We start from the raw sequence: 10,178 nt of genomic DNA on the forward strand, positions 1-10,178 counted from the left end.
GCTCGGCAGGAGAAGACAGTCCCCCCAACCTGCCCATGAAAGCTGAGGTACGGCTGGGGTCAGGGACCTCCTGAGGCAACAGCGAGAATAGGTGGGGAGTGGGGGTGGGGGCTCAGGGTCTACATGACATATAGAGCTCCCAGTTCAGGAAGGATCCCACCCCCTACCTCACTGGTAAGGACCCTCCTCTGAGGAGCTCTGAGCCAGCCTGGTGAGGGAGGAACTGTGCACCCATTTAAGGCATGAGGAAGCTGATACTAGGGGTTGGCGGGGGGTGGGGGGGCGGGTGCCTGGTCCCTCAGCCAGGGACCCGCCGCCGGGGACACACACCCAGCAAACATCCCAGGACTACAGCGAGTCAGCGAGAGAAACAGCACAGGAAGGAGAGCCCCAGGCGTCCCACCCGACGTCCCTCAGATGGGGCATGCGGTGGCCAGATGCCGCTTGGGGAATAATGCGCAGGGGGCCTGGGTGGAAAGCACCGGGCGCTGTCACACCCCATGCCAGGAGGGACACCCCCTCACTGCCGCCCCGAGGAGCACTGGCCCTCGGGATCCATACACCCCACCCCTCAGGAGAAGATCCCAGCAGGCCTCCAGGTCATGGGCCAGAGGGAGCCTAGGACACTTGGGCAAGGGACTGCCCTCCCCTGACCTCAGTTTGCTCATCAACAAAATGGGAACACTAACGTCTCCCTTAAGAGGGAAGCGTGAGGGGCGCCTGGGTGGCTCAGTGGATTAAGCCGCTGCCTTCGGCTCAGGTCATGATCTCAGTGTCCTGGGATCGAGCCCCGCATCGGGCTCTTTGCTCAGTGGGAGCCTGCTTCTCTCTCTCTCTCTGCCTGACTCTCCGCCTACTTGTGATTTCTCTCTCTGTCAAATAAATAAAAAAAAAAATCTTTAAAAAAAAAAAAAAAGAAAAAAGAGGGAAGCGTGACCTGAACAAGAGTAACAACGCAGCGGTAGCACCCAGTCTGCGGGGATCCCGAACCCTCCCCCAACTTGGCCCCCAGGAGGAGGGGCAGAGGCCTGTACACAGAGCTGAGCCGGAGGATCACCAAGCATCCAGCAGAAGCTAGTCTCCGCATCCCCGGAAGCAGGTACTGTCTGCAATGACCCAGAGAAGTGACTCCAGGGGGGCCCCAGGTCCCAGGCCACAGGGGGTTCCCAGAGCCCTGTCCCACCTCTGGGTCTCCCGCAGCCCCGTATGCAGGGTCTGTATACAACAGGTGCTCACTCGCTGCCTCCCCGGTGCACAGGATGCCAGAACGTCCATCCCACTCCCTTTGGGGGGCACGCGGGGAAACCAAGGCTGCAGGGGCAGGGCTTCCACCTTGGTCCTCCAGAGGGGAGACAGCAGCAGGCAGGGGGAGGACACCTTCTGGCCACATGTGCCATCCAGCACCCCGCGTCTGGGGAGCCCCCCATGCTCCAGCCCAGCCTCACCCAGCCCCCTCACCGGACTCCAGAGCCAAGCCTTCGGGACCGAGGGCCATGGTGGCCGATCAGTACACCCATGTGGCCCCAGCCTGGGCAGCAGGGCCTCTGGGCCCCGCTAGGCCCCAGGCTTCCTCCTTGGCAGGCAGGCAGGCGGGTAGAAGGCTCCGGAAGCCGGCAACCAGAGGTTTGCGCAAGGGCTTACATCAGCCACCAACTCTTCCTGCCTCGGGCCGTGCGGAAGCCGGGTGGCCCAGGCCTGCCCCTGCCCAGGCTTGTGAAACCCGCCCAGCGGCTCCCAAGGCCTGGTGGGGCGTTGGTGCCCGGATGCCACCAACGGCTCCCGCCTGCCACAGGGGCTCAACGGTGCCCCAACTCCCTTCCCTGGGTCCGGCCAGGATGCTGGTGCCCCGGAAAAACCATGGGCCAGTGCACACCCCTCCCAGACCACCGGATCACAACCATGTCCAATGGACACGCCAGCCCCACGTCAAACCAGCCCCCGGGTCGCCCTGAAGACCCCTCCCAGGGCCCCCCCGGCCACCACAATCAAGCCTCCACCAGTGACACCTGGTTACAACACAGACCCCTCCGTCATCCTCCCTCCCCGCCACATCCAGTGCCCGGGACCTGCCCGGCACCTGCCCGGCACGTAGCAAGTGTCACTTTTTGGACAGCCGACGGGAACAGTTTCTAATGCCCTCGGGGCAAAAGCAGTAGACATGTCAGGATTAGGAGAGAGGGGAGGTATACCCTCTGACCCCCAAGGACACCATGTGCCATCGCAGGCCATCTGGCTCCATCTCCGGGAGGCTTGGTGAGGCCCGGCCCCCCACCCCAGCAAAACTGGTGCTCTCCTCGAAATCTAGCTATGCACCCCTGCTGCTCCTCACACCCACCCCTGGGGACCCACTGGACTCTCCCTAGACTTGGCTGGAAATCCTCCCATCTCACACCCACCCCCGGCAGAGCGCCAGGCCAGCTCCCACCCTGATCCCAGGCTGCCCCCTGGTGGCTAGACGTGCCACCTGCTCCGGACGTCCGGGGAAACTAAAGCCAGCCACCCACAACAGACCATGATTATCCTTGATCATCCTTCGGAAGAGTAACAGCAAACACCCTACCAACACGGACAGGAACCTGGCATCACACGTGCCTAAACCACTTCACTGCCCCACGGGTCGTTTCTGGAATCTTCTCACGGGTCTGAGGACAGCCAACAGTCTCAAGTCATGGTGGTGCCCCCGGCCAGGAGCAGAGCTGGACCCCGGAGCCCACTAGGGTACCCGTCAGAGGGTTCCCGCCAAGTGCCCAGCTTGCCAGTCACAACAGACCAGGCAACCGGGCCCACAGCCAACCGTGTCGGCTGCACGCTATCTGTGCGGACCCTACAGGAGCCACCAGTACTTGTGGCTGCAGAGCAGGGACGTGTAGCTGGTGAGGAAACACATCTTTAATTTTATTAAATTTTAATTAATTTAGACTTCATTTAGCCACGGTCCAAACAGGAGTGGGGACGGGCATGGGGCCTCTGACAAGCCTGGGAAGGGAGGTGACAGAGGGGTCCCCAGATGACAGGAAGACCAACCCTAGTTCCACTGCCCATTTGCTCTGGGACTCTGGGCAGGCTTCTGAACATCTCCAGGCTGTGCAAAGTGGATCACAGAGTAAAAGGTGATTTGTGGAATGCTTCTGTGAAGTCCCCGGCAATGCTGGCCCAAAGTTTTCACTCTGTACCAGGACAAATCCTGGGGCTCAGAGAAGTAAAGCAAATGCTCAAGGTCAGGGTCTGAGTAGGGCAGCTTCCTCTACCCAAATTCCACCTGCCCCTCCTTAAAATCCAAGTTTACTTTTATTAATTTTTTTTAAGTTTTACTTTCTATTTATTTATTCATTTATTCGAGGGCGAGAACGCACAGGTGGGAGAGGGAGAGAGAATCGGAAGCCAACTCTGCACTGAGCACAGAACCCCACAAGCGGCTTGATCCATCGACAGTGAGGACCACGTCCTGAGAGGAAAGCCAAGACTCGGACACTTCAGAGTGAGTCTCACCCAGGCACCCCTAAAATCAATTTTTTTTTTAAGATTCTATTTGACAGAGATCACAAGTAGGCAGAGAGGCAGGCGGTGACGGGGTGGGGGGGAGGAGCAGGCTCCCCGCTGAGCAGAGAGCCCGATGCAGGGCTCCATCCCAGGACCCTGAGACCCTGAGCCTGAGCCAAAGGAACTGAGCCACCCAGGCACCCCCTAAAATCAATTTTTAATTTAGAAACCAGAGAACTGGTGACTGCCCATTATAAATGCACTGACTACAACTGCATCACATACTTTCAAACGGCTCATTGTGCAGGGTTTGAATTTCACCTTGAACTGAACAAGCAGCCACAGGTAAGCTCTACTCTCGACGTCTGATGCCAGCAGTACAGTGTCCCCCAGGGGGCCAGGCTTGACCCATCGACCAGCCTCCCTGCCCACGGTGCCCCAATGCCCAAAGCAGTCACCCATCCCGGCTCAACCTCCCACAGCCCTGGGGCCGCAGGAACCTTCTCATCCTCATTTTACAGACTGAGAAACTGAGGCTCAGGGGTCGGTGCATGGGGGACCATGTTGTTTAGGCAATGCTACTCCAAGCCCTCAGCTTGGGAATCCCACTGTGGCGGGCCCTTAGCTCTAGCCAGCCACTGCTACTTGGACCCTGAGAGAAGGGAAGCCCCCACGGGAGGTGCTTAGAAAATGGTCTTCTCCCTCTCTGGTCCCCAGTGCCCCAGGGAGAAGGCAAGAGCACCCTGGGGGGGGGGGCAGGGGCAAAAAAGGAGGCACAGAGGCCCAGCTACGTGTAGTGGGCCCCCTCCACTGTCTGGGGGAGGGGTTCAGGGTCCCTCTGGGAGCATGAGCAGCAGGGAGCTGGGCAAGGGGACCTTAGCCCGCTTCCTGCCCTCCCCAAGCTGAGACCCACCAACATCCCTGCCCCTCCCACCCCACATCCTGCTGGCCATGGACAAGGACCTCAGGAACAGGAGGGAGCCAAGAGCTGGGGGATGCTGGCTAGCCTGCTTTCAGCCATCGCCACCCCCTCACTGATACCTAGAACACAGGAAGGGTGTCAGGGTTTTGCTGCCACTGAGGCTGGCCAAGATCACCAGAAGGCAGAACTCGAATCCAGACAAGGTCCACCCTTCTGTCTGTCCATCCATCTGGTCCATCCATCCATCCCTCCCTCAATGCTTATGTAGGGCTACTGTATGCTAGGGGCTGGGGAATGAAGTCAACCCAGATGTATTATGTAAAGGGGCTGTGCCCTTCCCATCCGCTAGCAGAACCCCCCCCACCCGGAGTAACAGTGAGGCCACCTCAGCTGGCTGGGGGCCTCCCACCACTGTAACCAATGGGAGTCACTGAGAACCCCTCTAGAAGCTGACTACATAAAATGGGCACCTGAAGTCTTCACCGGTGGGAGCAGGGAAGGGTACTCGGTGAGATCAGGGTGGGTACAAAGGTTTAGTAAATACTGAAGGACTTTATCACTGCAAATGGGCTGGGCTGGAACATGGAACAGCAAAGCTGCACCGGCTGCACCCCAGGGCCTTTGCACCTCAGTCTGGAATCCATTCCTCCCTGCAGATACGGCAGATCGTCTGTAAACTCCCATCTGTGTGTGTGTGTGTGTGTGTGTGTGTGTGTGTATCACTCCCCTCTCTAACATCTCAAGTCACACTTGATGAATTCAGCCTTCCCTAACCCTGCTGTTTTATTTATTTTGCTAACCACGCTATTTTAGACTGTGACCCACCCCACCCCCACACCCTTTCCTGAATTATTTTTCTCCATAGTGCTTATCACCACTGATCATACCAAATACACATTAGTCCCTCCTTTATTGTAGCTCCTTGTTTACTTACTGTCCCCCTCCACCCACTGGCGCAGGAGTCGGCAAGCTTTTTCTTGCCAGCGCCAGACAATAAATCATTCACGCACCGGGGGCCTCTTCTGCCTGCTGCAGGGAAAGCAGCCTCGGACACCACTTCAACTATTGGGCTTTGTTCCAATAAAACTTTATTTACAAAGACAGGAGGTGGGGCGCCTGGGTGGCTCAGTCTGCTGAGCGGCTAACTCCTTGATTTCGGCTCAGGTCATGACTTCAGGGACGTGAGCTTGAACCCCCATAGGATTCTGCCTCAGCATGGAGTCGGCTTGAGATTCTCTGGCTCCCTCTGCCCCTCCCCCTACCAGCACCCTAAATAAATAAAATCTTTAAGGGGAACAAAAAGCAAACAGGAGATGGACCTAATATGGCCAGTTTGCAGGCCCCTGCGTTAAAATGTGGCTTCACTCCACCCCAAGTGCGCCCTACACTGCACACACAGTAGCTGCTCAATTCGGATTTACGGATGGGAGGGATGGGCAAGGTCAGGATCAGCCAGGGCTGAGGGAAGAAGAGGGGGTGCTTTCAGCCAGCCTTAGGCTTGCTAAAAGGCTTCAAGCCTTTGCTTCATTCTGTCTCCCCAACCCCCTCCACCCTGCTGGAGGGGTGGTGCAGGGGAGTTCTGAACCCTTTCGCAGATGAAGAACTGAGGCTCTAATTCCAAAATCTACACTCTAGCACTCAGCCACACCACCCGGACGCCGGACTCTATTTTCCTATTTTTCCTCCCCATGGCCCCTCCCCTGAACCACAACAGAAACACACACACTGTCCCTTTCTGTTTAAAAGGTTCTGGCCTCGGAAAAAGAGCCTGCATCCTTGACGGTCTCACCAAAGGCTATCAGAACATCTCATCAGCAAGATCAAATCAGGGTGATCGCCCAGAAAAGAGCTCATTCCAGCCCCGAGCACGGACATGTGACTCAGGCGTTTCTATGACAGCAGCTGAAAATAGTGTGAGGACCCTCCGGATAAAATGACCTTCAGACTCCCACTGATCCTGAGACGCTGGGACTTCTGTAATATCTGAGCGGGGGGGGGGGGGGGGGGAGGGTTGCCGCCCTCGCTGTATAAAGAGTCTTATCATTCAGTAAGAATCCTAAGCAAATCACCAACGACAGTAAATGGCTGAATCCGGTGAAAATTTGTCGTTAGGATTACAAAGAAGTATTAAAACGGGATGATGTCATTTTCCTGTATCGAATGAGCACATGTGGGGTTTGGTTGTGGGGAAGGAGGGGGCGAGGCGGGAAGCAGCCAGGGGCGGGTAAGCAGAGGGCCAACCTATCCCCAGCTTTTGGAAAGCAAATCAGCAGAACTCTTCAAGGCTGGGAAAAGGCACAGACCCACTTTTGGGGGTCCCTCCCAAGGAAACCACCAGATGCACTTACTAGGATGCTCACTGTGGCCAAATAGATGGAGAGTTTCAGTGCACTCCAATCCAAATTCCGACAGCTGTGTGTGTGTGTGTGTGTGTGTGTGTGCGTGCGCACGCGCGCACACACACATACCCGCCTGCACAGTCCCCAAATGTTACATACAAATGGAAAGCAGAATCTGGGAGTGGTCTGTCTGTGCACACCCATATTCCCTGGAACATTATTCACAAGAGCCAAAAAGTGGGAGCCTCCCAGGGATCCGCTGGATAAACAGAATGTGCCCCAACCATGCAACCGGACATGATTCAGCCTTAAAAAGAAAGGGAGCTCTGACATGTGCTCCAACACGGACGAATCTTGAGGATGTTACGCTAAGTGGAAATAAGCCAGACACAGAATGACAAACACCGAGACAAAAGTTGGAGACCTCTTCTATGAAGTCCCTGGGGTCGCCAAGTTCACAGAGACAGAAAGTGGAGGGGCAGGTGCCAGGGTCCTGGGGTTAAGTCCCACCTCTGGCTCCCTGCTCAGCAGGGAGTCTGCGTCTCCCCTCCCTCTGTCGCTCCCTCTGCCCCTCCTGCTTGTGCTTTCTCGCTCTCCCTCAAATAAATAAAATCTTAAAACAAACAAACAAACAACACACACACACACACAGAAAGGGTCAAAAAGAGCCAAGGGGGGATGCCTGGGTGGCTCAGTTGGTTGGACGACTGTCTTCGGCTCAGGTCATGATCCCGGAGTTCCAGGATCGAGTCCCGCATCGGGCTCCCAGCTCCACGGGGAGTCTGCTTCTCCCTCTGACTTTCTCCTTGCTCATGCTCTCTCTCAAATAAATAAATAAAATCTTTAAAAAAAAAAAAAAAAAAGCCAAGGGGACCTTGACTTAAGGATGGAAAACAACGTGGGAGGTCTTTGCTATCAAACACCCAAAAGTAGAACACCCACCTGAGGGAGGCCTGAGTGCCATCGGCACAGGGGTACCTGAGCAGACTTGAGACAAGCCGGTCCACAAACAGCCCCACAAGTACACAAGCAGAGAAAAGATGGTGCCGTCAATACACGCAGCTGGTCAGCCTGGACATCTGTGCGGGAAAAGCCATGATAGAGCCCCTAACTTCACACGGCACGTCAACACCAGTTCTAGGTGGACGGTGGGTCTCCACCCAAAAGGCAAAAACAGGAAAGCCTCCAGAAGAGCCACACTGGAAAATACCTTCACATCTGGAAGGCAAACAAAGGTTTCTTACAAACCATAAGAAAACACAAACCAAAAGGCTGAGATTGCTATACGGAACTGCACTACAACGAGAAATGTCCAGGGGTGCCTGCGCGGCTCTGAAGTTAAGCGTCTGACTCAGAGTTCGGTTCAGGTTCATGGTCTCAGGGTCTGGCCCTGATCTGGCCCTGCGCTGGGCTCAGGATTCCATGGGGAGCCTGCTTGAGATTCTCTCTCTCCCCCTTCTGCCCCTCAGCCCGCTTGCTCTGGTCTTATATCTGAAGATAGAAACTTTTATTTTTTTTTTATTTAAAGATTTTTATTTGTTTGATAGACAGAGAGAGATCACAAGTAGGCAGAGAGGCAGGCAGAGAGAGAGGGGGAAGCAGGCTCCCCGCTGAGCAGAGAGCCTGACGTGGGGCTCGATCCCAGGACCCTAAGATCATGACCCGAGCCGAAGGCAGAGGCCCAAACCACTGAGCCACCCAGGTGCCCCTGAAGATAGAAACTTTTAAAAAATGAGAAGTGTCTATTCATCCCAGGACACCATTAAGAGAAGGAAAAGGCGAGCCACCCCGTAGTGGAAATAGATCTGTGCATCACGTCACCAGGGGAGGGTCTGTATCCAGAATATATAAAGAACCCCCACAACAAGGAAGAGAAAGACAACAGAACATAGAAATGGGCACTGGGAAGGTGGCAAATTCGTCCAAATAGCCAGGAAAATGACTACTCTGCCTCTCTGGGGTTTTTTAAGTTTATTATTTTTCAGTAATCCCTACACCCAACATGGAGCTCGAACCCATGATCCCAACATTACGAGTCACGTGCTCCCAGGGCCCTGGTACTCCGCCTCTCAAACCGGGGAGGAGATGTGAATTAAGAGGGGTTAAGGTCCATAAGGAATGTGGGACAATATTAAACATGAATACACGTGGGGAGGAGGTGTAAACAGTCCAGCTACTCTGGAGAACAGTTTGGCAGAACATGGAAACCTGCCCCCACGGGGATACACCCAAGGGTGAGGCGCAGGAATGAGCAGAGCTAGTCCAAATTTAAGAGGCTAACCAAGGGTAGCAGTTGAAATCCGGAAACAACCCAAACGTCCATCACCAGCTGGATAAGCACACCGTGACATCGCCACGGGAGGAACGCCTCCAGCAAGACAACCTCCGCCCCAAGAGCAGGGCCACGGAAAAGTCTCACTATAAAAGACACACACGAGACCATACACTGCACACTTCCTCATACTGCACATGAAGTGTGTGGACAGACAGCTCAAATCTCTAGGGGTTCGATGGGATCACCTGGGGACAGGGAAGGGGGAAATGACCCAGGGTTATGTAGGCGGAGGGGGGGGGCTGTGGGGAAAATATTAACAGCCGTACATCTATCATCTGTGCCCGTTTCTCTGTGTATCTTAAACCCCAACAACAAATATCCACAGAAGGTAGGTCGGGGGCAGGAGGAAAGCATCCAATCTGAACCTTAACACACAGTGAATATCGCACTCTGGGTAATTTTTATCAACTCTCAGACTGAGAAAAATCTGCACAAACTGAAGCAAGTACATAAATGAAAATGAGGCAGGAGAGGAAAAAGGAAAGAGAAAGAAAAATTCCTACCCAGGACCTAGTTCTCCTCAACCCCGAGCTTGCCAGCAGAGAGCTCAGGCCTCACTGCTAGATCCCCTGGCTTCCCAGCTGTGTGGCCTCGAGGGGGTACCACAACCTCTCTGGGCCTTACTTTCCTCTAAAGTAAAATGAAGGCAGCGGGACAGGAAAGAAGCCTTGACAGCAGGGCTGGGACGTGAGTAAGCAAGACGGATGGACAGAGCTCCAGGCTGGGATGGTGGGCGGACAGCTTTCTCTACATTGTCTTGATCTGTAGCTGGGCCACTGCCATTGTCCCCCGGCTCCCATCAGTGTGACGGGAGGCAGCGGTGGAGGTTCCCCCCAACCAAGCAGAGGTCTGGGAGCGGCAGGAGCCACCAGGCCAGATCAACCAGCTCCAGCAGGGCCTTCCCGGGAGGGGAGGAGTCCTGCTGGGCCCGCCCCGCCTTCCCTCCCCAGCTGCCTCCCCTGCAGCTCCAGCTACTGGGTTCTGTTCCTCCAGCTCCCTCTCTGAGTCACCGCCTACCAGGCCTCCCTCCCCGTTCTGCTGGGAGCCAACCCCGACACACACACACAGACACACACACACAGACACACACACACACACACAC

The 10,178-nt window shown here is 55.5% G+C and overlaps 1 protein-coding gene and 1 long non-coding RNA gene across 8 annotated transcripts in view; one reads left to right on the plus strand and one right to left on the minus strand.

The window, feature by feature from the left end:
• TNRC18 (trinucleotide repeat containing 18) overlaps positions 1-10,178 on the minus strand; it is an 82,921-nt gene that overhangs the window by 60,073 nt on the left and 12,670 nt on the right. Inside the window, exon 1 of one of the 7 annotated variants that reach the window (XM_059414352.1) lies at positions 1,459-1,563. The exons of the other annotated variants lie outside the window; for them this stretch is intronic. Coding sequence (XP_059270335.1) covers positions 1,459-1,495 — 37 coding nt within the window. The 5' untranslated portion in view covers positions 1,496-1,563. Of the gene's footprint in view, positions 1-1,458; positions 1,564-10,178 lie in introns of those variants that run through there. 7 annotated transcript variants of the gene reach the window in all.
• On the plus strand, positions 943-6,507 carry LOC132026461 (uncharacterized). The gene is made up of 3 exons (XR_009406925.1): positions 943-1,099; positions 3,341-3,478; positions 6,149-6,507. It is a non-coding gene; the product is annotated as an uncharacterized LOC132026461 (long non-coding RNA).

Source organism: Mustela nigripes, chromosome 11, assembly GCF_022355385.1.
Source record: "Mustela nigripes isolate SB6536 chromosome 11, MUSNIG.SB6536, whole genome shotgun sequence".
Classification (NCBI taxonomy): domain Eukaryota; kingdom Metazoa; phylum Chordata; class Mammalia; order Carnivora; family Mustelidae; genus Mustela; species Mustela nigripes.